The sequence below is a fragment of the Columba livia genome, chromosome 3 (assembly GCF_036013475.1).
Source record: "Columba livia isolate bColLiv1 breed racing homer chromosome 3, bColLiv1.pat.W.v2, whole genome shotgun sequence".
NCBI lineage: Eukaryota > Metazoa > Chordata > Aves > Columbiformes > Columbidae > Columba > Columba livia.
In genome coordinates this window covers 110,678,727-110,706,105 of record NC_088604.1, presented here as the reverse complement: position 1 = coordinate 110,706,105, position 27,379 = coordinate 110,678,727, and the positions used below count along the sequence as shown (strand labels likewise).

Here is a 27,379-nt window from a genome sequence, read left to right as displayed (position 1 = left end):
CCCCCGGTTGCTAGGGAGGCCAGCAGCCCGGAAGGGGGAGGCGGGCGCTTCCGGGTCAGGGCAGGCCGTGCCGGGCAGGTGCGGAATGGCGAGGCGGGAGCGGGGGCAGGAGGCGGGGGTGTCCCGCAGTGTGGCGAGGGGGCGGTCTGGTTCCCCACCGCCCCGGAGAGCGGGCGTGCAGAGCTTGGGGGGGCGCGGAGAGGAGCCCGAGGGTAGGTGGGTGGGCAGGGCGTGGGGTCCCGGGGACGGGGCAGGGCGAGGGGGATGCTGTGGTGAGGCGGGGGGGCAGGGCCAAGGAAGAAGGTTCAGGGCTCCCCGGGTGTGGGTGGCCGGACACCCGTGGGAGGTGTGCGAGCCGGGGCGGTGCTGGAGGAGTTGGCACGGGAGCGCCCGATGTGAGCGGAGTTGTTGTGTGCTGTTGGGGGGAAGAGACTGTGACTCGTGTGACAGCGGCCTCGGGGGCGGCCATCGGCGTCTGTGTCCGGTGTCTGTGTTCATTGTCTGTGTGTCCGGCCGCCAGTGTCAGTGTCCGGCTGCCCTGCTCATCCTCTCCACCTCTCTCATTTACACGGGGCTGCTTGGAGCGGGTCAGTTTGTCTGTTAAATCCTGCCCAGTCCTGGTGGAGCTCCAGTGGGGAAAACTGCCACAAAAAGGGCTGTTTGCTTCTTTCCAACGCTCAACCTGTTGCTGTTCTCCAGGCCCTTGTTCGGGCTGTTACTCAATGTGTGGCCACATTAGTTCTTTTCCTGGCTCTGGAGGTTCTGGTGCATCCATTCAGCTACTAAGCTCCTACCAGGCTGTCCACAGCTGCTCACATGCTCTTTCCACAGCCATCTGTTTGCAGGAGCATGATGGTGAGGCACGTGTTAATGTTGGGCCATTCTGTCACTGACAACAACTGTTCAATATTACTGGTCTTGTTGTGTCAGAGCTGGTGAAGATCCTGCTGTGACAAGCAGAGGAGGGCTTCTGTTTTTGTGCTGGTTTGACTGAAAATGGTTTTATTTTATTTATGCAGTTAGAAACCTTTCTTTTCCATAGCTAGCACGCTCATTATTTGGACTTAGTTTGAGAACAAGAAGATAACACCCTGGGACAGAGTTAATGTTTTTAATTGCTCTGGTCTGAGAGCCAAGGACATTCTGAGCTCTCTGCCCACAGGTGTGAGGCAGTGAGGAAGGGGGACAGGGATGGGGCAGAGCTTGACTGACATCCAGACTGATCAATAAGAATATTCCATCCCATTAGTGTCATGCTTCATATTTAAGGAGAGTTAGGAGTTGGGACCTTCCAGTTGGCTCTTCACTATCTTTCTGTCTCTCTCTCCCTCGAGTGCTTACTCTTGCGCATGTTGTTTTTTTTTTGTTTGCTCTTTTTTGTCGGAGCCAGGGTATTTATTGGTATGCGACATTTAGTTTGGCTTTTTGCTGTTTTGCAGAGGTCTCTGAGCCTTTCTGCCTTTTTCCTCTCTTTTCTGTCTCTGGGGCCAGGTGCCATTTCCTGGGAATGGTTACTTAGCGTGTTCATGAGGAATTGCCCTGAGTATCTTTTGTTTCTATTTTATATACATATTTACTAGTAGCATATTAGTATTTTGTTATTTAATTAAACTGTGTTTATCTCAATCCAAGTATCTCCCTTTTGATTTGCTTTCCTATTAGGGGGGGAGGAGGGTGAGTAAGAAGCTATCGTGGTTGTATTGCCAGCTTGGCTTAAACCATGACAGTTTTCCAAGACAGTCCCTCCCCTGCTGAGGCTCCACATGGCGCTTGGCCATTTGAGCTGCTTCCTGCAGAAGGGGATGGATCAGGAGCAGGTTAATTTTTCTTTCAGTCTCACAAACTCCCGAGCCAAAAAGTGGCAGGGCACAGGCTGCTTTCTGCTGAAGGTGCTCCTGAAGGTTTGTCCTTTGGGCTTCCTTGTCCAAGAAAATTCCATCAGAGTGGCAGAACAGGAGCTCCCAGACTGGGTAACACTGCTGGTAGGCTCATCATTTTGCCAGAAATCCTGCAGTTTTTGGTTGAATAGCTGTGAAGGAATATTGCTTCTTTTTTCTAAAACCACAGAACTTGTTTAACAGTGCTCTAGAAGAATGTGCTTTGCCTTGGATGTTTACAAATACAACAACATAGGGGTAATTATACTGTGGTTTGAGAGGGTATTTTCTCTTGTCACGTGGAAAAACAAATAATGTAATGTGTGCCCAGACATTTGCAGTGTGCTAAATCATCTTCATTACTAAGGGCTGTTTTTTCTCCTTTCCTCAGCAAGAGAACATGAGTTCAGCTGTGAGGAAAAGAGGAAAGCCCAACAGAGGAGGAGGGAGAGGGAGAGAAGGCAGTGGAAGAAGAGGAGGAAGAGGAGGAGGCCATTCAAACAAGTCTCAACTTGGTGGAAATAGGAAATGTTCAACCAAAATTTGGGATGATGGAGATGATTTCTGTCTCTTCGAGGAACCAAGGCTGGAATCAAGGTCTTTCTGTTAATTTGGGGAAGTATGGGATACTTTGAGGCTGTTTTTTGGACATCTTTGAGTATACAGAAGAGTGAAGGGGTGATGAAGCTGTTTCATTATGAAGCAGTTTTGATGTGTCGTTTTTAATTAACATTTTAAACATTTTATAGCTAAGAAAAGTGGGGTTTTTTAAATGAGATTAGAACCTCTGATTTTCTTGTTTGGTCATAAAGTAATTTCAGAACATCTTTGATCAGAAAATACTAATAAACACAGGATGTTCATTTTTGTGTGTTACAAGCAGAAGCTTGGCCATGAAAAAAAAGCAATTTAGAGTGAATTTAGTATCCTGAATGTATTCTAATCAATCTAGCTTAGAAATATATCGTTGTACTGTAGTCAGAGAATAGCTTTACCTAGCAAAGCATATATTAAATAACTTTGGATTTGACGTAGGGTAAAATATTCATGCATATGTGTGTGCAGATACAGACACACACATATCCTGGTCATGTAAGAATGAACCCAACTGAATAATCCTTAGGTGGGTGGACTTGTTTTGTTTTTTTCTGGTTTGAATTACAGGGTTAGGTCCTAATATATCCCAATTCAGTCAAGATCACTTAAACCAGGCAAATAAGTCTTTGTTATGTTCTAATTTTTAGATCAAATGCCCCTGCCAGAAGAGTAGGGCAAAAGAAACAGAGACCTGAAGTGAGAATGCCTCTGCAGACCATACACATGACATCAGAGAATCAGAGAAGAGTGAAAGAACTGCTTCAAGAGCTTCAAGGGCAGGAGCTGGCTCCTGAATCGGAGTGAGTTTAAATGGAGACTACTTCTAGGTCTTTCAGATGAGCATGCATTAACAGGCACACTGTTAGACATTAAAAGAGTATTCTCTTTTCCCTTTTAATTTGATCTGAGATCCTGTGGGTTTGAGTCTGCTTTGTTCTTCTACAGTATCGACTCTGGGCAAGGGCTAGCAGAACCCTCCATTTAAACGGAGGATTTAAAACTGCAGAGGCAGAGTTTTGTGTCTATTCAACAATAAAATCTTGTTTCATTTTAATTTGGTTACTCTTTTTATCAGAGTAGCTGGTTCTGGTGAAGACTATGATGAACCTGATTACCTTGATGATGAACAGTGCTGGTCAACAGATCAGGAAGTTTCTGACATAATACCAATGCTGTCTGTTGAGCCAGCTGAGCGTAGAATTATGGAAAGTGAAGTGTCTTCATTCGCTGTGAACAAACTCTCCAGGTGATGCTTTTCAGTGAATTATTTGTATCTTTATGAGATAAATCACTATTTTCAGTACTGTAAGCCCTCGCTGCTTTGACTTCCTCTTGATTCCAGGGAAGTACTGTGTGCAGAACTGATAAGTTTGTATCTCCTACAAATTTAATCCTCGACTAGATGGATTTAAAATAATATTTTTTTGAAAATAAATCACTCCACCCTTTTTTCCAGTGAAGTTTTCAGTTCTTTCTCCAAGGCAATGAAACAGATATTGGGAAAGCTCAGGGAGAATTGCTGTTATATGTATGTTTCTTCCAGATAGATAATGTTTCAAAACCTTGTAGGTATTCTTCATCCATTTTGCTCAGATATTAACATTTATTAACTATTTTTGCTTAGCTTAAGAGTGTTTTATATGTGAAAAGACTCATTTTTTTTTTTTTCTGAAGAGTTTAAATTATATAGTTCAACTGGGAAATCTAATCTTGTAACTGTTATGTGCTACATTCTGAGGTGTGAGATAGTTGCTACATAAACTAATTTGTCACCTTGTAAACAACAGACTAGCATTCACAGACACCAAATTACTTCCTGCCACTGTCCTTTAAAGCAGCATAAATATTTTGATCATATAATAATAGAATACCAGGTTGGAAGGGACCAGAGGAATCATCTGTTCCAACTTTGCTTGTCAAAAGCACAGTCTAGACAAGATGGCCCGGCACCCTGTCCACCTGCATCTTGAAAGTGCCCAGTGCTGGGGAGTCCACCACTTATCTGTGGAGATTATTCCAATGGTTCTTATTGTGAAAATTTCCTTCTTGTGTCCAATCAGAATCTCCCCAGGAGTGACTTGTACCCATTCCTCCTCATCTTTATGAGGTGACTCCTTGTGAAACGGGAGTCTCCATCTTCTTTGTAGCCACCCTTTAAATACTGGAACATGGTGATGAGGTCTCCCCTAAGCCTTGTTTTCTCAAGGCTTAACAAGCCCAGTTCTCTCAGACTTTCCTCATATGGCAGCTTCCCAGTCCTTGGATCATCTTTGTGCCCCTTCTCTGGACTGTGTCCAGATTTGTGTGGACACACATCTTTTGTGTATAGTGAGGACCAAAACCAACCACAGTATTCCAGGTGTGGCCTGACAAGAACTGAGTGGGATAATGATTTCTTTGTCTCTGGTGACGATGCCTTTGTAATGCAGCCCAGCATCCTGATGGCCTTCTTTGCCCTACTTGCTTCCTGTCTGTAATCCTAAACAAGCAGTTTTGTGGTTATTTTTCTTCCTACAAGTCTCTGTCACTCACTTGTTGCCATGTTGTCTATTTTGTTGCAGGTATGGTTTTGACAGTGGGCGTTGTAGGACAGTACTGAGATCCTGCAATGGTAACATTGGGGCATCATTGGAGTATTTGCTGTTGCAGTGCTTTACTGAAAGATATGGAGAGAAGATGCAGGTTTCTGCAACAGCTGCTGAAGCCAGTCAAGAATATTTAGAACAGAGACAAGAAGAGGCTCTTGCCCTCCGGTCAATCTGTGGAGAAAAATTTGTAGAAAGAATTCAAAACCGAGTTTGGACTTTTAGTTTGGACTTGGAGTACCTAGCAAACAGGCTCACCAAATCTAAAGAAAAGGGTGGTTGTACTAAGGGCACAGCAAAGCAGACTTCAAAGGAAATATGTAAATTTTATCTCCAAGGAGGCTGCAGATTTGGTTCAAAATGCAGATTTACACATGAATTCCCTCCAAACCACTTACTAAAACCAGCCAAGAACTCTGTAGATGATGCTCATCTCAGAGCTAACAGTGATGGTCCTGTATATGAACTTGAAGTAAGATTTCCTGAAGAAAACAAGTATCCACTCCAGGCACCTCTAGTGGCCTTTTATTCCACTGATGAGAATCTACCTCTTGCTTGTCGTTTACACATTGCTGAATTCCTCTTTGGAAAGGCTTTGGTGGCTGCAGAGTCTAATGAACCAGTGGTGTACACCTTGGTGACTTGTTTAGAAGATGAATCTGAAATAAGCACGTTACTTATAAATACGCACCACAAGTACAGTGTTCCTCCCGCGTCCCTGCTGGCTACATCTTCCATAAACCTACAAGCGGAGAGTACATCTGGTTCAAATCAAATGTCCGAAGGTACACCAAATTTCCCTCCACAGTTCATGGGCTAAGAAAAGTCAAAAAGATTACCAAAGGAAAAAAAAAAAAAAAAAGGCAGAGGCCCCAATTCAGGCATCTGTTACAAATCTGTGTCCAGAGATTAAGGGCATGTGGTGAGCCAGATCTGTCTGTGCCTCAGAAAGTCACTTCCATAATAAAGCTGCAGCAGAGGGGTTTTCTGCTGGCAGGAACTGAGTTAAAGGAGCAAAGAGCAAGTGACTTTGTGTTGGCAGAGTGAATGATGCCTATTCCCACACAATCAATTGAGAGGTGTGGAGGTGTGGTGTGAGTTTACCAAAACTGACCAGAGAATTGTGCTTGGAAGAGAATGGGGAAGGTTGTTTTCAAGCTTTGGTGTGTCTGCTACTCATCAATTCAGAAACATCTTAGGTTTTTAGATAGACTACTTAAAATTACTGACCCCTCCTCAAAATTAATTTTGTAAACATGAATTTAAGGCTAAGTAAATGTTGCAAGCAGTTCTACAATGTTGTTTATAACATCATCCTTTTTTTTGCAACTAGGTTGATTTCACAAGGGGAAACTTGGGACTGTGTCGCTTATGGCAGGGTGACAGCAACTCTGTGGCATAGGTGACCTTCAAGCTCTCAATTGCAAAAGTGTTTTATCTAAGACAAATTTTCTTCAAGAGGGTTTTCAAGAGCAACTGCATCATGTTTTAGAGCACCTAAATAGTGACTGCCTATTTTTTTGATCATAGTAAAATAAATAGTTCAATTTTTTTAGCAGCTCCACAGAAAGACAGCTTTGTTTCAGAAATTGAAATCAGAGATTCCAAATAGTCTTTCTTATGTTATAAAATACCTTGTTTAGATAAATGTAGCCTTAAAACCTTAAAGGACTGGCTTACTGTCCAAGCAAATTCCATTTCAGTTGATAGGCAGTAGGCACCAAAGTACCTGGTCCAGTTTCAGCCTTGGTTTAAAAGTACTTGGCAGTGGCTTAACGCTTAATGTTACAGTGTAGTTTTAATTAATTTAAGCTGGTGCTGCCATCACAGTCTCATGTTCCATAGAAGTGGTCATGTGGTGAGTTGGAAAGGGGAGCTGAGACACATTAAAAATGTTCAGGAAGGCAAACCAATTACCAGGCTGGTTCACCATATGGCCACCCAGACCATAGTACAGCTGGAACAGGCCTAGTGACAAGTGGGTTGGAGCTGGAGAGGTTGTGGTTTGTTTCCTGGCCTGAGAGATTTGCTGGTAGTGAACTAAAGGTATGTCAAAAACAGTCCTGCAGACCCTCAGCTCCAGTCTAACAAGGTTCTTTGTTGAGAATGCTCTTGGAACACGCATCTTTTCTGTGGTACTGATGAGGTCCTGTTCCTTAGTAACAAGAATACCTAACTGTACATTCTCTGTCTCAAGCCCCAACAGTGTCAGAGCCTCAGGAAAAAGAGGAGGTGGCAAAGCAGGAGGAGAAAGATGAACAAGTTGTTGTGGAGAATGAGAGTTATGTGAACCTCAAGAAAAAGCTTTCCAAAAAGTATGATGTGCAGGCAAAGTCTGTGTATAAAGAAAATGTTAAAATCTGCACACAATTTCATCTGAAAAAGGTACAGTGTACAGAACAGGATATCTGTTTTCATGGTTACTTTAGAGAAATATATATTTAAGACACAGGCTGCTGTTTCAAATGGTTCTGTTCCACCCCAGTGGTGTTCTGACTGCCATGCTATTTCTCTACATCAGTCTTCTAGGCACTACCAGTCCCTGTTATATGAAAGACAGAAACTCCCTGCATGGCAAGAGAGAGAAAACATTCTTGATTTGCTGAAGAACCACCAAGTTCTTGTTGTGAGCGGCATGACAGGGTAAGAGTGTGATTGCACATACAGACTTTATGTATCGAAGTATATGTGGAAGAATGTGAAATAACCTGAAAAGGTTAGGGTCCTGTTCCATGTGTGACCGGTGACAGCAGTCCTTGGTGAACTTCATGTGAAGGATGACGCTAATGAAACTAGGCTTATTTCAAGTGGAATGCAGTAGTCTTAATTTATATGGATGGAAGGTGGGTTTTTTGTTTATTTTTAATTAATCCCTGATTTTGTCATGCAGATGTGGGAAAACCACTCAGATTCCTCAGTTTATTTTGGATTTTTCATTGCAAGGATCTCCAAGCAATGTTGCAAACATAATCTGCACTCAGCCTCGCAGGATCTCTGCCATTTCTGTGGCTGAACGTGTAGCCAAAGAAAGAACAGAAAGGATTGGACTCACTGTTGGATACCAGATCCGTCTAGAAAGTGTAAAGGTATATGTATGTTGCCTGTTGGTTTTCATTTAGTTCTATTAAAATGTGCTTAGTGCTTCTCTAGCATACAGATTCTCTGCCCTATATCTGCCATAAAGTGAGATAAGCAAGTCTGTATCGCTTGTATCTTATAATATATTATTAAATATATTCTATATTTTATTTCATCTCAAGTTGCACAGTCCACTTTACAGAATGAGAGTGCAGTCCTAGGTCTTGTGTTGTTGTTTTGACTTCTGTTGAGACAGGTGAAGAGATCTGAGAGTATGAGTAATACTTGGGTCCTCTGGAAGGCTACTGACTTCATTTCCACTTGTCTCAATTTCCATTTGTCGCCCAAGTGGAGACTGAAGGGTACAGATTCAGTCAGTCAGAAGGGGGGATTAATTTCAAACTGCTATCCTGGAAGTGAAGTGTTGTCTACATTGTAGCTGATTGCTTTTTCCAAGAACAATGTTAAAAGAGAGATTAACTAAATAATTCTAGGTACAGATATATGAGTTGTTTATCAGAAAGCAACTGCCAGGAAAAACAGTTTAGATTTTTTGTTTACACCTTATAGTTAGCAATGCACCTTGGTAAGAAGCAGATGCTCTTAAGTTTTAATTGAGAAAGAAAAATCGTTCAGTCCATCTCTAGTCGGGATTGCTTGTTCCCCTTCTGTCAAACCTGGCATGCAGCTGAAACCAGATGCTTTACAGCAACATGTATTCTCTTTGCACTATGTTAAGTTGCACAAAGTCAACTGAATGCGCTTTCTTACCGTTCAAGTCCTCAGCTACCAGACTCTTGTACTGCACTACTGGTGTGCTGTTGAGAAGGCTGGAAGGAGATCTGACTTTGCAGGGAATCACACATGTTATTGTCGATGAAGTTCACGAAAGAACAGAAGAAAGGTAAATAATCTCTCATCCCATAAGCAAAATGAAGAAACATAGACTGGAGGATAAAGGTGACTAAGGTGCAAGTAACTGAAGTCAGACTTGCTGATCCTGTGGCAGTAACATGGGATGGTAGAAGGAGTCTGGTTTTAAGTTCTTGTCTTTGGGCAGTAGGAAGTTGTGTTGCAGCAGCTTGCAAAGAAAGCACATGTCTCTTAAATTTATATGCCTCTAGTCTGCCATCACATCACAATGGTGTTGAAAGAGATTTTGGATGGGACTGGAGGATTAAATAACTTTTTAACCACAGTTGTCTGGTTCTTAATCCTTTGTTCCAGCTTTTACCCAATATCCTGATTCTTCACATGCCCTTTTGGGAATGATTTCTCCTGATGGAGGTTTCAGCAGAGCACCTGCAAGAGACAAGTGCTCACATTTTCTTTTAGTCTATAGATTTTACTAGTTCTAGACAGTCTTATCCTGGCCTGCTCCAGCCTCCTGCAGTTTTGCTGATGCCAGGCAAAAGGTGTCTGTCAGTATCTCTGTAAACTAAGTGGCAAGGATCCTTTTCTTTGATGTTTTTCTTGTGAAACACTGCAATTCAGTGAGTTTCCAGGAGGCTTTGACTGTGGACCATTATTCTGCAGGTCAGATTATATTTTAGCCTTATAAAAGGGCTGGTATTTCTCAAGGATTCTTCTTATCTAAAATCACTTCTAGCCAGTCTTCTAGGCATGCCACAAAAGCTATAAATATGTAGGGAGCAGGGAAATGGGTAAATCTGAATGACTCTTCCAGTGAGGAAGAGGAGCAAAAAGGATTCACCTGTTACTTTGAGTTAATTTGTTATTTTATGTTCTTGTGTTGTCATTATTATAATTAATTTATGAGGTGGTTAGAGCTTTTTGTTGCTTAAATGAATTTGCCAAGTAATCCTGACACTTTAGTAAGGGACAACCAAAAAGTAAGCAGATTGCTTTCCATTAATTTATTGCACTGTTAACCTCCAGCCATTCTGAAAACCTCATGCTTCTGTGATGGTATCATCATGCTACTGAAAACACCAGGAAGGTGGACAGAATGGAGAGAAAAAACAGACTCTGAAAGTTAACACTGAAGAAATTCAAATGTCCTTTTGCTTGTTTTCTTCAGTGACTTCTTGCTGCTGATTTTGAAGGATATAATGGTTCAGAGGCCAGACCTGCGCATTATACTAATGAGTGCCACCTTGAATGCGGAGCTTTTTTCTCAGTACTTTCACTCCTGTCCAATTATTAACATACCAGGTGAAAACCATTTATTTTTATTGTCTTGTCACTTTTGTTGTTTTAGGGGTTTGTTTTCAGTGTTTCTGCTTGTGAAGTGTTGCTCAATTCAAGAGCAAGGGGCTCATTTCCCAAGTGGCAATGTGAGGATTTATAAAAGAAATACGGTTCCAAGGGCTTAGAAGGAAAGACCAAGGAGATGTAGGTGAAAGAAGACTTGGAAATGGAGTCTCTTTTTTTGTGCTGTTTCAATACCAGCAGAATTTCCGTTCCCAAAAGACAAGTGATATATGGTGTACATGTTGTGCTTCCCTGAAGGCTCCCTGAAGACTCTTCTCTGTTCTTGTGAAAAAGAAGCAGTGAGAGGATCCAGCTGGATGTGTACACATTTAGCCAAATGTGCCTTTTAAATTGCTAAGTTATTACATGGAGTGTGACACAAACATGTAGGCTCACAGATATGTTCGTGTCAGTGTATCAACCCTTTTCTGATTGTGTAAGCGCATGTTACCAAGCCATGCCTGGAAAACATACACAGTTTGTCCTAGACAGAAATTACGTTCAAGAGTGCAGTATAGATGAGAGCTGTGAAGGCAGTGTATGACATGATAGCCTGTGTGAAATTGTAACCATCTTCTGTCTTTTTCCTCTTTTCTGTGTGTTGTGTGGCATGTAGATTTATTCTCTTTTTTTTTTTTTTTTTAGGTCGAACATTTCCCGTGGATCAGTTTTTTCTGGAAGATGTGATTGCAATGACAAGGTGTGAAATTGCCGAGCACTTTCAGATGTATTTGGCCTTTGAGGTTGCACTGTTGACCTTGAGACAGCAGTAGTTCTGAGCATAAATTTTAAAATGAAATGCTCTCAAATCTCCCCCATCACCTACAGTCTCAGAGTTCTACTAAAGCCTGACTTTAAACCATACTTCTTATACTACAGTGAGGTCTAGGTTCTCATGCCAAAACAAGCCTTTCTACATTAGATACCATATAAGTACTGAAGAAAAGGTGAACTTTGCCATTAAGAGTTTGTCAGTGCTTGTATTTCACTTTTTTCAGTGGTGGTTAGACATTAGCAAACAAAATAAATCTGAAGGTAGATTTCAGCACTGAAGGTGAGAAATGCAGGATACCAAACAATTCTTTTTTGTAAGCCCTACCTTGCTGTTCAGGTACCATATTCCTGTTACCATTTGTACTTACTGAAGAGTCACAGCAGCTCAGATATTCCAGATGATAAATTCATCAGCTATTCTAAATTACTTGCAGATTTTTGCTCTGAGCTGCCCACTCATGTTTGCGGTCGTAGTCTTTTGCATCACAGCTTTTAAAAGACTAACATCTGAATATGAAAGGACACCTTGACATTGATACTGTCCATGGTTTTGCAACCCACTTACACATATTTCCTCTCAGATTTCTATATAAATACTTCTGATACCCTATCTCTGTAGCTAATTATTAGAAGGAGACTGTTAGGCTTCTTTCCATGCTACTAAATGTTCTTCCGTTGTTCAGGTATGTTTTAGAGGACAATAGTCCCTACAGGCGCAAGACAAAGCAAGAAAACAAACAGAATGGAAGACACAAAAGAACAGCATTTGAAGAAGTAGAGGAGGACCTGAGACATGCTGGCCTTCTGGAAGGCACTGACACAGTTGTCAGAGATTCAGACCCAGATCAAAAATTAACTCTGAAGCAGCTCCTTACACGATATAAAGGTGAGCTCGTTGTTAAATCCAATAAACTGGCATATAACATTTGCCAGCCAACATGGTATGTTAGTGTTGAGGGTTTAGATTGTGGGGTGACAATAAAACCGTGGCAGATGTATTGTTAACCGCCTCTCCCCCCCTCTTCTCCCTTCAGCCCCTCCCTCTCCCCCCTTTCCACTAAGGACAGGCAATCGGGAGGGAAAGAAGGACAGAGAGAAGAGAGTTGGAAAAATTAACAATGTTTTACTAATGCTACTAATAAGAATAGAGAAGATAATACAAAATGTACAAAACCAATCTTGAAAGTCCCAGCAACTGCAGAGCTGGCACCTGAAATCCTGTATTGGACTCTGAAGCCAACCAGAGCTGGATTCAGTCTGTCACTAGGCCTCAGTTTGCAGGGACGACTAGCAAGGTCCTCTCCTGATGTCGGCCATAAGGAAAAAGGGATGAGATCCTTGTGATCTCCCACTTTTATATGAAGTATTCACGTGGATGGGATGTTATACTCAGTTGGTCAGTGTCTTGGTCACCTGTTTCTCGTTGCCCCTCTCGCGAGAGGTGCATCCATGCTTATCAATAACTTTGCATTCCATTGCTGTGTTTACCAAAACATGTGTCTGGTTCTCCAGGAAAATGCAGCTAATATGAAGGCTTTAGCTGACAGGCAAATTCACTAAAAGAGAAACTTGTTTTTAACAAAACCAGGACAGTTAGCGTATAATAGTGTATGTTGAGTGCATGTATATAGTTCAGACATTTTACTTGTGAAGTTAAGTGGGTCACTACTTCTAGATGAGATCAGAAATCTCCTGCCAGCTTTAAAGAAAAAAAGGACAGTTCTCAGCTACTATCAGCTTCCATGCTTTTTCAGATGCATTCTTAATTCCACTTTCTCCTCTGTATCTGTTCTTGGAGCAGACCTCCTTCTTGGAGGCAGACCTTGCCATGAACTTCTGACTCTGTCATCATCAAAATCCTTCTTCTGCTTAGTCCTGAAAAATTCCTCCCTGCACACCCTTATGGTGAGCTCCACAGTGGTACTGAGTGATAGCCATTGCTTGAAAGCTTTGGAATCCTGCTAGACAGTTGTTATGTCAGAAGAGTGAGGGAATCTGGGTGTCTTTTTTTAGTGTAAGAAACATCAGAAAGGAGAAGAGAGAGTCGGAGAAGGTAGTCCTGGATGTATCTGTTAGTGGCCATATGAAGGCTTTTGGATCCTCTTACCACTAGTACGTGTGCATGTAATTCTGCTAGTAGATGAATCCTGGTTTAGATTGTGCACAGGGCAGGTGTGAGCCCCAGTAAGGCATGAGAAAGGAAGTTCTGCTGAAGCAGAGGAGGACGTGTAAGGGGAAATGTGACACATTGAGTCACTTATGGAGGTACCTCTGGTCTAAGCCGGATGTTTAAACAAAGCAAGGTGGTGTTGGTTGTGCAGTCACACTGATTCAATGCATCCAGCAGTTGCTTTTTACAAAATATGGACTTACTGTGTGGTTTATTTCTTTTTCCTTAGGGGTTAACAAGACAGTGTTGAAAACAATGTCTGTCATGGACTTGGACAAAGTTAATCTGGAATTAATTGAGGCCTTGCTGGAGTGGATAGTTGCTGGCAGACATTCATACCCCCCAGGTAATTTCCTGGTTCTTGAGAGATAAAACATATTCATGGAAGTTGTGTGCTTATAGACAGCGGAGAGCTAATGTTTTGCGTGTTTCTATAGTTACTGACTATTTCTGAAAAAAAATAAGTTCTAGCTGAGTAACAAAGCCTCTGATGTGCATGGAATGGAGAAGGTCAGACAGTTGTCTAGTTTGGGAAGTCTTTGGTGAGTGACTGTTGCAGCTTGTGTATCTTTTTGTACAATAATTGCAAAACAGAGCTGGATTTTTTATTTGGGCCTTCTGCATATTGATAAAATGCTATGCTGTCCTTCCTGTTGAGTGTTGGTTTTGTTGTGTTTTTTTTTTAATCTACGTATATAGGTGCTGTGTTGATATTTTTGCCTGGACTAGCAGAAATCAAGATGCTTTATGAGCAGCTACAGTCTAATGCTCTTTTTAATAACAGGCACAGCAAGAGGTAAGGCAGAAAAGCTCCAAAACTGTCAGTCTTTACCCATAAAGTAGCTTCCTGCATGAAGCCTGCCTTTATCCAGGGATAAGCTAAGGTTATAAAATGAGTGAGATGGCTTGTGATATGAAGGTCTTGACTCCAGTCAGGGTAATACCTTTTCTACCATCTTATTGGCTTGCTCTTTTTTTTATCTCCTTAACTCAGGAAGGTTAGTTGTTAAAGTTCTCAGAGAGCCTAGTGATAAGTGTTCTCCGTCTTATGCTCTGCATGATGCAGTGGACTGTTGAAAACCTCAGATCTTGTTCTGTTTCAGAATGTTTGCTGACCCACATTCAGTTGTAGTTGCATTTGGCCTTAGATATTTACATGGAGATGTAATTGGATCTCCTTGACTAAACAGTTTTTACACAGATGTCTGTGGCAAGGTTAGCTGGAGTGATTTCTTCCAGTCTGCAGATTCTGGACTCTTCAAAAGAGGCAGAATTTTTTCTCAGCTGTATTCTGAGACCTGTCCCTTGTGTAAACATCCCAACCTTCTGTTAGAACATGTACCAGAAATAGTGTGGCCAGGAGGGTTAGGAAAGTGATTGACCCCCTGTGCTCTGCAGTGGTGAGGCCGCACCTCGAATCCTCTGTTCAGTTTTGTGCCCCTCACTACGAGAAAGATATTGAGGTGCTGGAGAGAGTTCAGAGAAGGGCAATGAAGCTGGTGAGGGGCCTGGAGCACAAATCTGATGAGGAGCAGAAGAGGGGTCTGGGGCTGTTCAGCCTGGAGAACAGGAGGCTGATGGGAGACCTTATCACTGTCTACAAGTACCTGAAAGGAGGTTTTAGCGTGGAGGGTGTTGGTCTCTTCTCTCAAGTAGCAAGTGGTAGGACAAGAGGAAATGGCCTCAAGTTGCACCAGAGGAAGTTTAGATTGGATATTAGGAAACACTTTTTCACAGAAAGGGTTGTCAGGCATTGGAACAGGCTGCCCAGGGAAGTGGTGGAGTCACCATCCCTGGAGGTGTTTAGAAGAAGTGTAGACGTGGCACTTGGGGACATGTTTTAGTGGTGGATTTGGCAGTGAACTCAGTGATCTTAAGGGTCTTTTCCAACCTAAATGATTCTATGAATGTGTCTTAAAGGTGATATGGCAGAGAGGTTTGCTGGTTTTATGTTGCTTTAAATGGCTGTGGGCAGTGTCTAAGAGGGGCAGAAGTGTGTGCAGGCAGATTGTTCTCAAGAGGGAAAAGGCTGGACATGCACTGAGCATGCTGTCATATTGTCCTTCCAGGTGTGTTGTTTATCCACTTCATTCTTCACTCTCTAGTGAAGAACAGCAGGCTGTGTTCCTCAGGCCTCCTGAAGGAGTTATCAAAATTATCATCTCTACAAACATTGCAGAAACATCTGTCACCATTGATGATGTGGTCTATGTGATTGATTCTGGAAAAATGAAAGAGAAAAGGTACTGGGATTAATTGCTCAGAGCTTTGTGATCTGGGAAACTGCTGCATACTTAGCTTTCCGAAGAGCGGGGAAAAACTTGAAGAAACTTGACCTGCAGGAAGCTGCTGCAAGGTGGAGGAAGCCAGTCTAGACTCACATCCAACTGCAGGGGTGGAAATTTTGTCCATACAGAAGTTAGCAGCATCTGAGGGTGCCAGAGCACGGGAACAGGCTGCCCAGAGAGGTTGTGGAGTCTCCTTCTCTGGAGACATTCAGAAGTCACCTGGACGCATTCCTGTGCAGTTTGTTCTGGGTGAACCTGCTTTGGCAGGTGGGTTGGACTAGATGACCTCCAGAGGTCACTTCCAACCCCAACCATTTTGTGATCTGCCTGCTTGACCTCCAGCCTGTCCACTCTGCACTCGTGCATATACGCCTCTTTCTTGCTCTTCTGTAGATACGACCCAAGCAAAGGAATGGAAAGTCTGGAAGACACATTTGTGTCCAAGGCAAACGCTCTGCAAAGGAAAGGGCGAGCAGGTCGTGTAGCCTCAGGTGTCTGCTTTCATCTTTTCAGTAGCCATCACTATAACCATCAGCTTATAAAACAGCAGTTACCGGAAATACAAAGAGTGCCCTTGGAGCAACTTTGTCTAAGGTGAGCTGCTGTTCTTGATAAAAGCCAGCATGCAGAATGTTCATCCTCCACTGCGGGGAGCACTTGGAATGTCATTACCAAGGCGTTTAATTTCCTCAGTGTTTTCTGACATCATGAAACCAAGAAACTTGCTCTGGAGGTCTAAGGCTCTGTTGGCTGGTTGCTTTGATCTTACTATCATATTGCCTCTGCATCCAGAGCCCTCCCTGATCACACCCTCCACCAGTTCTCCCTGTCCTTCTTCACATTCCTTAGCTCTCATCTGATCCTAGAAAGAAGAGCTATGTCTCTCAGATCTCTCATTACTGGAGAAGACAGTTGCATTCCTGTACTTCAGACCCATGGTAGATGTAAACTTCATGCTGTAAACTCCCCTGTAGTGCTTCTGTGCAGTGTAGTGCAGTTAAGCTAAAATGTGGATCAAGCACCACCATCATGCAAATACTAAATTAAGAGGCCCTCCTATCCCTGCTGCACACTGTGCACCCCTTTGCACAAAAAAGTAACTAAACCATGAAAATTATTTTTTTACAGTGAAAACTTTAAACCCTAGTGTGCTAAACAGGAATGTGTTCTTACAGACTCTGTGAAGTTGGGTGAAGTACATTGCTCCTCAACTATTATTTCATATTCATTCCTGACTTGAAATGTGTGTTACAGGCACTCTTCTAGGGAACATGTTCTTGGAAGCAAGTTTTCTGTTGGTATTTTGTTTTGTTTTTATAAAAGTTTGCTATTTTGTCCTGTGTATGGAACTTAGCTGCTGTTTTTGATTTCTTTCTTTTTTATTCTTTTTTTTTTTTTTCTTAAGAATTAAGATTCTGGAGATGTTTACTGCACAGACTCTTCACTCTGTCTTATCACGACTAATTGAGCCCCCTAGAACCGAGTCTTTGCAAGCATCAAAGCTGCGGCTACAAGATTTAGGAGCATTAACTCCAGATGAAAAGCTCACCCCTTTGGGATATCACTTGGCTTCTCTGCCTGTTGATGTCAGGATTGGCAAGCTAATGCTGTTTGGCACCATCTTCCGCTGCCTGGATCCTGCACTGACTATAGCAGCCAGTCTGGCCTTTAAGTCGCCTTTTGTAAGTGTATCCTGCTTTGAAAGTGGTATGTTTTCACGCAGCAGCAAAACTTACAAAACCTGAATAATTTTATTTCTCCTTTTTAGCCTACATTGTTGCAGTGCTCATTAAAAAAGTCTAGTTATAAGCAGAAGATCAAAACCATGCAGCAGCGATGAGAATGTTATTTATATTATGAGTGAGCAGTAGAAACAGAGTGGATGTTAGTTTTAATCTGAACTAAGAAATACAACCAGTCTATTTTGTCCAAATTTTGTGTAAAAAAAAGGAAAATGAATGGTAATAGAAGAAGCAGTTAGAAATATTGACAAAACAGTGATAATGATGAAGTCGACATGTCTCGGCTGTGAATCCAGAGTTCAGTTTGGATCTCTGTTTGTGTGGTTCTCACTTTGGGTTTTTGAATTAGCTGCTGTACTTACAGATGCTCTTGCTGTTGTTAATCTTCCACTGCAATGTACAAACTTGCAGGAAAAATCAGACTTTCTTGAAGTTTTTATTGCATTTGTTAGTAGTGCAAATAGTTTGAATTGAGGATAATTGGGAGAGAATTAGAAATAGATTGTTCTAGTTATTTAATTGCATGTTGTTTTCTGTAGGCTTATTGGGCACTTTTTACAGCATAAGTTTCTATATGCTGATATCCTGAGTTACTATGGCCTTTTTTGTGTCTCAGACACAGGTGGATTTTAGGCTTGATGTGCTTTTCTCTATCATAGGCGTTGTCATTTGAGCTTCAGCTCAATTAACTTGCTAAGGTTTGTGAGACACTGTTTTTCATGGATCTTGGCATTCTGCAACTGCAGAGACATCTGGCCAAAATGAAAAATTTTCTGTGAGCTAGTCAGTCACAGATTTGCCTTTGGATCTCTTGTGGTTAGATAGGGCAATGGGCTTAGGTGCTCCGCTGTTGACTTGGCATTTTTGAATGCTTCATATTTTTTGTTATCCAAGGAAAAATTTTGCATTCTGACCTGTGAGGGGCTGTGAATATTATTTGTGATGCAGCTCTCACAATGGCTTGTCTAAGTTGTGAGGCCAGGAACACGCTTAATCTGTTACTCCCTGTCTAGGTCTCACCATGGGATAAAAGGGAAGAAGCAAACAAAAAGAAGTTGGAGTTTGCAGTAGGTAACAGCGACTACCTGGCTCTTCTCCAGGCCTATAAGGTGAGGTAAAATTTAGTAGCCTCTCTCACAGGTTTGTGATGTGCTTGAAATTCAAGCTGAAACCTTTTATTAAAGGTTTCCTCCCACATTCTCAATTAGGGATGGCGTTTAAGTATCCAAAAGGGCTCTCAGGCGAGCTACAACTACTGCAGGGAGAATTTTCTGTCAGGAAGAGTTCTTCAGGTAAGTTAGTTTTTGTGATCTTGCATAGGGACTGGTTGAGAGAGAGAGAGTCCTAGTGGTGAAAGAGAGTCCTAGTGATGAAAATAAGCAACTGGTGAAGGCTCTCCTTGCTCTCTGTGGCACCCGTCACTGCCCTTTATCTGTTTGTAGGAAATTGCCAGCCTGAAACGGCAATTCACAGAGCTGCTTTCTGACATCGGGTTTGTGAAGGAGGGGTTAAGAGCCAGGGACATTGAGAAGAAATGGTCCCAAGGAGGTGATGGCGTGTTGGATGCCACAGGAGAAGAGGTAATTCACAGTATTTCAGTGTTCCAAAACAGTGCTACAGTTTTTAATTTGACCTGGGTGCCAGGTGGGCTCTAAACTAATGGGCTTCTTGCCACAGCCTTACTTCGTAATCTCACACTGGCAACACTCAGCTCCTGCCTGCTCTGTTCTTCCTCCGTGCACATTGGATATGCTGGTACCAGCCTTGATTTGCATGAGGCTTTATGTGCCTGGGAGAAACAGGTCCAGATGTGGAAGTGAGCTGAAACTTGCTCTTTTGAGACAGTGAAACACTGCTGACTAGACACATTTAAAGTCAGCAAGTGGTGGAAAGGTAGGGGTTTGACTCACAACCTGACCTGAATGTTGGGATTAGTGCCAACCTTATTTTGGGAACAGAATTACATTACAGAGCAGGCAGTGAAATATTTCAGCATTGCAGACAGTCCTCAGAAAGCAGCACCTCCAGAGCTAGAGATCTCCTAGGGCTACATGATGAGGTGATAAGGGTTTGGTAGTTGTAGAGTGTATTGTGTATTGTGTTGTAGAGTGTATTGTGTATTGGGACAACTTGTGCTTGCTTTCTCTCAGGTGCAAAATGCTTTGTAGTCAGACATTAGGGAACAATTTGCCACTAACTGCATCAAGATAGTTGGTGGCCAATTTGCTCCATTAATAGTGGGTGGGGAACACAGCCCAGGTCTATCCTGAGACCTTAGGAGCAGTAGCTGGTCCTCCCCTGTAAAGCACAGCAGTGCAGCTATAAAAATAAACAAGTTTCAGGAATTCAATTATTTCAGAAGTGGGGCTTTACCTTTATAGACCTACCTGTAGAATACCTAATGCACGCATTAATTTCACAGGCAAATACGAATGCAGAGAACATCAAGCTGATCTCAGCTATGTTGTGTGCTGCACTATATCCCAATGTTGTCCAGGTAAATGAATGCTTTTTCATTTTCCCTTCTGCTGTTTAGGATATCCACACAGCCTGCTTTCAGTCTGGGCTGATTGTGGCAGCCTTGAGTATGGCTTAGACTGCCACAGCTTGCTGCTTATAGTATTAGAGCCATGCAGCTGAGCTCCAGTTTATATTACTTGAGACTGCTGCTGTTCCTGCAGGCTGATTTTAGTGTCACACAGAAGCCAGCAGCAAATGTTCTTAAGAAGCTTCTTAAAACTACAGCTTTTTAGAAGGATGAGGTTACAAACGAACAGTCAGGTTTAGACAGCACTCAGATTGTAATATCTGTCTCCAGTGACTTGATACATGGAAAAGACAGACCGTGATACGTGGGGAAGATTTATCTCACAGGGGCAAAAGGATGCTGGGGCAGGAATTAGCAGGGCTCATTTGGGGAGCTTTAAACTAGATTCAAAGGACAATGGGGTTGTAGCTGGGCTTGCACGAGTTGGGCAGCACCCTAGAATTGGTGAAGACTGGGAGGCCTCCCATCCCCCTCAGGTGAAATCAGTGTGCTCAGTTCGCTCCCTGAAATGCCTCTACACCAATGCACGCAGCATGGGGAATAAGCAGGAGGAGTTAGAAACCTGTGTTCTGTCAGGGGATTATGATCCGATGGCAATTACAGAGACATGGTGGGACAGCTCACGTGACTGGAATGTGGTCGTGGATGACTATGTCCTTTTCAGGAAAGACAGGCCAGCCAGACGTGGTGGTGGAGTTGCTCTTTATGTGAAAGAACAACTACAGCGTACTGAGTATTGTCTAGTGGTGGATGAGGAGCAAATTGAGAGTCTGTGGGTGAGAATTAAGGGGCAGGCTGGCAGGGGTGATACTGTTGTGGGTGTTTATTACAGGCCACCAGATCAGGGTGATGAGGCCTTCTACAGGCAGCTGAGAGCAGCCTCACAATCACAGGCCCTGGTTGTCATGGGGGATTTTAACTTCCCTGATGTTTGCTGGAAGGACTACTTAGCCAGCCAGCCACAGTCTAGGAGGTTCCTCCAGTGCCTTGATGATAACTTTCTGGTGCAAATGGTGGATGAGCGAACTAGGAGAGGAGCGCTGCTGGACCTCATCCTCACTAAACAAGGAGGGTCTGGTTGAAATGGTAAAGTTTGAGGACTGCCTTAGCTGCAGCGACCATGAGATGGTGGAGTTTAGGATCTCATGTGGCAGGAACAGAATACCTAGCAGAATCACAACCCTGGACTTCAATAGGGCCAACTTTGGCCTTTTCAAACAATTTCTGGGGGAAATCCCATGGGCAAGGCTGCTTGAAGGTAAAGGGGCCCAAGATAGTTGGTTAGCATGCAGGGACTGCTTCTACCAAGTTTGAGATCAGAGCATCCCAACACGTAGGAAGTCAAGAGAGCCAGGAGACCTGCTTGATTGAACAAGGAACTGCTGGGCAAACTCAAGTGGAAGAGGAGAGTTTACAGATCATGGAAAGAGGGGCTGGCCACTTGAGAAAAATACAGGGCTGTTGTCAGAGGATGTAGGGAGGCAACTAGGAAAGATAAGTTCTCCTTAGAATTAAACCTTGCAAGAGGGGTCAAGGACAACAGAAAGAGCTTCTTCAAATACATGGCAGATAAAACTAACACCAGAGGCAATGTAGGCCCACTGATAAATGAAGTGGGTGCCCTCGTGACAGAAGATACAGAGTTACTGAATGCCTTCTTTGTCTCTGTCTACTCTGCCGGAGGCTGTCTTGAGGAGCCCCATATCACCGAGGCCCCAGAGGAAGTCAGGACAATGGAGGAGTCTGCCTTAGTTGATGAGGACTGGGTTAGGGAGCAATTAAGCAATCTGGACATCCTGTGGGTGCTGAGGGAGCTGGCTGAAGTAATTCCTAGGCCACTCTCCCCATCTAAGTTATGGGAAACGGGAGAGGCGCCTGAGGACTGTAGGAAAGCAAATGTCACTCCAGTCTTCAAAAAGGGCAAGAAGGAGGACCCGGATAACTATAGACTGGTCAGCCTCACCTCCATCCCTGGGAAGGTGATGGAACAACTTATCCTTGGTGCCATCTCAAGGCATATCAAGGATAAGAGGGTCATTAGGGGCAGTCAACATGGCTTCACCAAGGGGAAGTCATGCTTAACCAACCTCATAGCCTTTTATGAAGACATAATGAAGTGGATAGATGATGGCAAAGCAGTGGATGTGGTCTGTCTTGACTTCAGTAAAGCATTTGACACCGTCTCCCACAGCATTCTCACAACTAAACTGAGGAAATTTGGACTTATGGTTGATCAGGTAGTGAGGTGGACTGGGAACTGGCTGAAGGAAAGAAGCCAGAGAGTTGGGGTCAATGGGGCAGAGTCTAGTTGGAGGCCTGTATCTAAAGCAGTCTCTCAAGGGTCAGTACTCGACCAGTATTATTCAATATATTCATCAGTGACTTGGATGAGGGAACAGAGTGCACTGTCACCAAGTTTGCTGATGACACCAAGCTGGGAGGAGTGGCTGATAGGCCAGAAGGCTGTGCTGCCATCCAGCGAGACCTGGACAGGCTGGAGAGTTGGACGGGGAAAAATTTAATGAAATATAACAAGGGCAAGTGTAGAATCTTACATCTGGATAGGAACAACCCCAGGTTCCAGTATAAGTTGGGGAACAACCTGTTAGAGAGCAGTGTAGGGGAAAGGGACCTCGGGGTCCTGGTGGACAGCAGGATGACCATGAGCCAGCACTGTACCCTTGTGGCCAGGAAGGTCAATGGCATCCTGGGGTGTATTAGAAAGGGGGTGGTTAGTAGGTGGGGAGAGGTTCTCCTTCCCCTCTACTCTGCCCTGGTGAGACCACACCTGGAATATTGTGTCTAGTTCTGGGCCCCTCAGTTCCAGAAGGACAGGGAACTGCTGGAGAGAGTCCAGCACAGGGCAACAAAGATGATAAAGGGAGTGGAGCATCTCCCATATGAGGAAACGCTGAGGGAGCTGGGTCTCTGCAGCTTGGAGGAGACTGAGGGGTGACCTCATTAATATTTATAAATATGTAAAGGGTGAGTGTCACGAGGATGGAGTCAGGCTCTTCTCGGTGACAACCAATGATAAGACAAGGGGCAGTGGGTATAAACTGCAACACAGGAAGTTCCACTTAAATTTGAGAAGAAACTTCACAGTGAGGGTGACAGAACACTGGAACAGGCTGCCCAGGGGGTTTGTGGAGTCTCCTTCTCTGGAGATGTTCAAAACCCTCCTGGACGCCTTCCTGTGTAACCTCATCTAGGTGTTCCTGGTGTGGCGGAGGGTTTAGATTGGATGATCTTTTGAGGTCCCTTCCAATCCCTAACATTCTGTGATTCTGTGATATGTTACTACTTGAGAATTTTTGATTTTGATAAAACATTTAATTACAGGGCAACAATAAGCTGTGGCAGATACTGTTATCCCCCCTCCCCGCTCCCCAACCCCCCCTTCCCAGTAAGGAAAAGTGAGAGGAGAAAAAGAGACAGACTTGCTAGTTGGAAAAAAAAGTTAAAAATGCTTTACCAATGCTACTAATAAAATACAGGAAATAATACAATCGGTAGCTCAGCACTGCTCTAGCAGCTGCAGGGCAGGCACCTGGAAGTCCTGGGTTGGACCCTGCAGCAAACTGGAACTGGATTCAAGGATGCAGGGTCTTTCACTAGGCCTCAGATCACAGGGAGGGCAGGCAGGATCCTTCCCAAATGCTGGCCATAGTCAAAGAGAGTGAGACCCTCGTGGTCTCCCACTTTTTTATGATATATGACATGGATGGGATGGAATACTTAGTTGGTCAGTTTTAGTCACCTGTTCAGTTTGCTCCTCCTTGCGAATATGAGATGTGCATTCTTATCAGCCACCTTGCATTCCATTGCCATGTCTACCAAAACTTGTAGCCAAATTCAGAAAAGTGCAGTTACTTAGAAGAACTTCAGTGAAAGGAAGATTCACTAAAAGATAAACCGGTCTTGTTTTTAACAAAACGAGGACAATAAGTTAAAAAGGTTTTCTGGTACAGCAGATAACTTTTAACTTATCATACAGGTGAAAAAGCCAGAGGGCAAATACCAGAAGACCAGTGCAGGAGCGGTCAAAATGCAACCAAAAGCTGAAGAGCTGAAGTTTGTCACCAAAAGTGATGGTTATGTTCACATTCACCCTTCATCTGTGAATTACCAGGTTGGGATTCTTTTTCTTTCCGCAAAGCATGCTATTTTTTATAAAATAAATCACCTTTGCTTGATCATTTATGATTACAGCAAGGGTTCTTATTGATGTTTAAAAAAAAGTCTTCATGATTGAACAGTCCCGTTAGAATTGTAAATAATGGTGTGTTCCTAAGTTAAGAGGGCACACAGTTAAACTCCAGCCTCTGGAGTGGAATTAGCAGAGTCAGTAACCCCCCCAGCTGATGTTTTCTAGATGCTACATGCAAAAATGCTGCAGTTGCAATGCTCCCCTGGCTTCTCCTTGTAATGAATGCATGTATATAGCACCTCCATACATGCAGATTACTCTGCCCCCTTCTCCTCCCCAGGTCTTATCTCTTCAGCTGAAATATTATTTATTGGTAAATAACTCAGGGACATACTCTGGTTTGTTTCTTCATGGCTCTTCAAACTCTGAAGTTAATTTCCTTTCCAGCTTAATAGCTAACACTTAGATAAGAGCTCTTCTTTTTCTACCATTGATACATAGTAATATTTGTCTCATGAAGTTTGTCTCCAGATTTGATGATTAATTGCTTTTCCAGGATATAAATTACTTGCTTTAAAAAAATGGGTTTTTAATCATTAACCACATATTTGGGTTATAAAGGCTTTGAAGTGTTCATCACTTTTGCTTTGAAAGAGCATAAGAAACATGCACATGAAAATGTCCTTGGCATGGAATGGAGAACTTGGGGCCCTGATGCACCATTGGTGAATTACCCAATTTCTCATGTGCTTGCTGCACCAGCAGGGAGAAGCAATGGGTAACTGGCAAAGTTGCAGCTCTTATGGGTCAGAGTCTGTTAGTCATGCAGGTGCATTTTTGGCACATTTGGTGTTTGTTGCAGTTGTAGAAGAGGCAGAGGAGGCCTTTCTGGAGGAGGCAGGCTGGCCCATATTTGCTTGAGCAGGTAGGAAGGGATGTGGCACTTCAATAAGGATGTCGTGTACATGTTTCAGACAAGGCACTTTGAGAGCCCCTACCTGGTGTATCACGAGAAAATCAAGACCAGCCGTGTGTTCATTCGGGACTGCAGTATGGTGTCGGTGTACCCGCTGGTCCTGCTTGGAGGTGGGCAGGTTCACATGCAGCTGAAGAAGGGAGAATTTGTCATTTCTCTTGATGATGGATGGATACAGTTTGTGGCTACCTCTCACCAGGTAAGGAAAAGGAGGCATAATGCTGGGAGTGCTGCCAAGTTGTGCTTGTGTTTAGAATGCAGGAGCCCCACACTCGTGAGCGTTACACTCACCTCTGTGTTTCACCATGTGCATGTCAGGTGGCTGAGCTGGTGAAAGAGCTGCGCTGTGAACTAGACCAGCTGCTGCAGGATAAAATCAAGAATCCCAGCATGGATTTATGCATGTGCCCCCGTGGATCTCAGATCATCAGTATGATTGTAAAGCTTGTGACCACACAGTGATGTGAGAACAGTTTTCTGTAAAGACTCACTGTTTTCTGCTGCTTGAGAACAGACCAGCTAACATCAGTGTATTGATGTATTTGTTGTCCTAAAACATGGCACTAATCTCTGGAAGACCAAGTTGGCAACTGTTCTATTCACAAGTTTTGGCTGTTGGTCTTTTTTTTTTTTTTTTTTTTTGTTGTGTTGGTTTTTTTTTTGGTGGGTTTTTTGGTTTGTTTTTTTTTTTTTCTCTTTTGTTTGCAGAGAGCTCACCTGTTCAAAGTAAGGTGACTTACAGTACACTCTGGAAAATGGCAAAGCTCCAAGGAGCACTATAAACCTCCACATAAAAAAGAAGAGTGCTTTTTGTTTTCATGAGGCTGCAAACTGGCAATAGTGTTTTCTGGTCACAAAAATACCTGCTACCTAGCTGCTTCTTGTAATGGTCATACCTGGAGGCAGCATGTGACACTATAAGCTGCTCCCAAATTGGTTTAAACTCACTTCTACATTTTGGCCAAGACTTCATTGAGGTACTCAGTGCTGGCTGACCATGAATTGATTTGCTTACGGTTCAACCCAAAGCCCTTCAAAAGGTGAGCATGTCAGGGGATTCTGAAATGGACTTTGAGTGTGTCCTCTGCTGTGAATGTACTGGATCAGTTGGAGTCACTTGTTGAATCGGTGCAGGCTATTCTGGTTACAGTGTAAAACTGCACAAGTATGGATGGTGCTTCTGAAAGGTGGGCTTTTCCAGCCCCCCCACCATGCTGTGAAAAAAGTAAAACAGAGGAGAGGGACTACTGTAATGCATTAAAAGTGGATCCTTGGGTAACTGGGAGGCCTCCTGCCACCCTGCACAGCTGACAGAAAGTCTTACCTTTGGAAACCTTTAGCCAAACTCCTGCTCTAGGAGGCAGACTGCTACAGAAGACTCTGCCAAAATGCCACAGTAATAATGAGCTATTACTTCTTCCCTTTGACGTTGCTTAATTGCAATGCTGAGTGCTGCTATAGCTGAGCTGCTCAATGCACTAGCAATTGCAAATACTAGCAAGTGCCTTAAGTGAAATAACTTTGCTGTCACCTATAATAGTAAATACTGCCTCTACCACCAGCCCTGCCTAGAAAGTTTTCAGGGTGAGGAATGATGAGCAGAGGGAGACACACCATTTGGGGACTAGTTTTATTTTTTTCAAAAAAGCACACTTGAATGTTTGTGGAAGCAGTTTCATGGCAGCACACCCTTGCCTGAGTAAGAAGATGGGGCACCAACACCAGCATACCAGTGCAGTAGAATGGTGGTCACAGGTATGTTGACCTGCAAGGATAAACTGTTGCCATTGCTTAGCACTGGTCAACAACAGCACTATGCCATAGCTGCACCCCTGGACCCTTGGGGTTTGTCTTGTGTTTTTAGTGAAGAGCTGTTAAGGCTGAGGAATCCTGAGGTGGGGTATTAAAGCACTGCAGTGGTAAACAGAGTGTGTTGTCAGTCATGCACTCTGGGTGAAGCAAGACTGCTAAATGTGGTGTTGCTTCTTACTGTGTCAATAAGGTTAAGCAAATATCATTATGTTCAGGTGGGCTGTGGAGTGAAATAAGAAGAGATTCCATTTTTCAGCTTGGACTTCCATGTACTGTCACAGTGGTATCCTGAATGGCTTCTCAACCACCAGGGAATGCTGTGTTTTGGATGGAAACTAATGTTCAAGCAGAGTCTGTAGGACTCTTCCTCCAAGTACCTGCTAAATTCCACCTCTGGGGTAAGGAGAGCTGATGGTGTAGTAGGTACTAATTAGCAGCATCCACCCCACTGGAGGGAGGGCTTCTGAAACATCCTCATGCCTTACCTTGATGGCAGAAGGGGCACATGACAAATCAATAGCTACAGTCAGAAGAGGACAGTGCATACTGAACTGTGCACACACCCCTC

The 27,379-nt window shown here is 43.4% G+C and overlaps 1 protein-coding gene across 7 annotated transcripts; it reads left to right on the top strand.

The window, feature by feature from the left end:
• Window positions 1-25,604, top strand: DHX57 (DExH-box helicase 57). 7 transcript variants are annotated; one of them, XM_005508739.3, is made up of 24 exons: window positions 1-78; window positions 2,269-2,474; window positions 3,122-3,274; window positions 3,550-3,720; window positions 5,036-5,844; window positions 7,257-7,444; window positions 7,581-7,702; window positions 7,950-8,145; window positions 8,917-9,041; window positions 10,179-10,312; window positions 10,997-11,051; window positions 11,809-12,011; window positions 13,525-13,641; window positions 13,995-14,091; window positions 15,365-15,538; window positions 15,977-16,177; window positions 16,989-17,265; window positions 18,339-18,434; window positions 18,534-18,617; window positions 18,768-18,905; window positions 19,748-19,822; window positions 23,871-24,005; window positions 24,998-25,198; window positions 25,318-25,604. In XM_005508739.3, exons 2-24 carry the CDS (start codon window positions 2,278-2,280, stop codon window positions 25,459-25,461), a joined length of 4,092 nt encoding a protein of 1,363 aa, XP_005508796.2. In that variant the 5' UTR covers window positions 1-78; window positions 2,269-2,277; the 3' UTR covers window positions 25,462-25,604. The 7 variants fall into 7 exon arrangements, with proteins under 7 accessions (XP_005508796.2, XP_021151887.2, XP_021151888.2 ...); XM_065059055.1 differs by lacking the exon at window positions 1-78 and adding an exon at window positions 120-212; XM_021296212.2 differs by lacking the exon at window positions 3,550-3,720.
• Window positions 25,605-27,379: the final 1,775 nt, after the last annotated feature.

Coding starts and splice junctions, on each gene's coding strand:
- DHX57 (XM_005508739.3), top strand. CDS start 2,278: ATGAGTTCAGCTGTGAGGAAAAGAGGAAAGCCCAACAGAGGAGGAGGG. Junction 18,435..18,533: donor CTCTTCTCCAGGCCTATAAG/GTGAGGTAAAAT, acceptor ATTCTCAATTAG/GGATGGCGTTTAAGTATCCA. Junction 24,006..24,997: donor CTTCATCTGTGAATTACCAG/GTTGGGATTCTT, acceptor TACATGTTTCAG/ACAAGGCACTTTGAGAGCCC.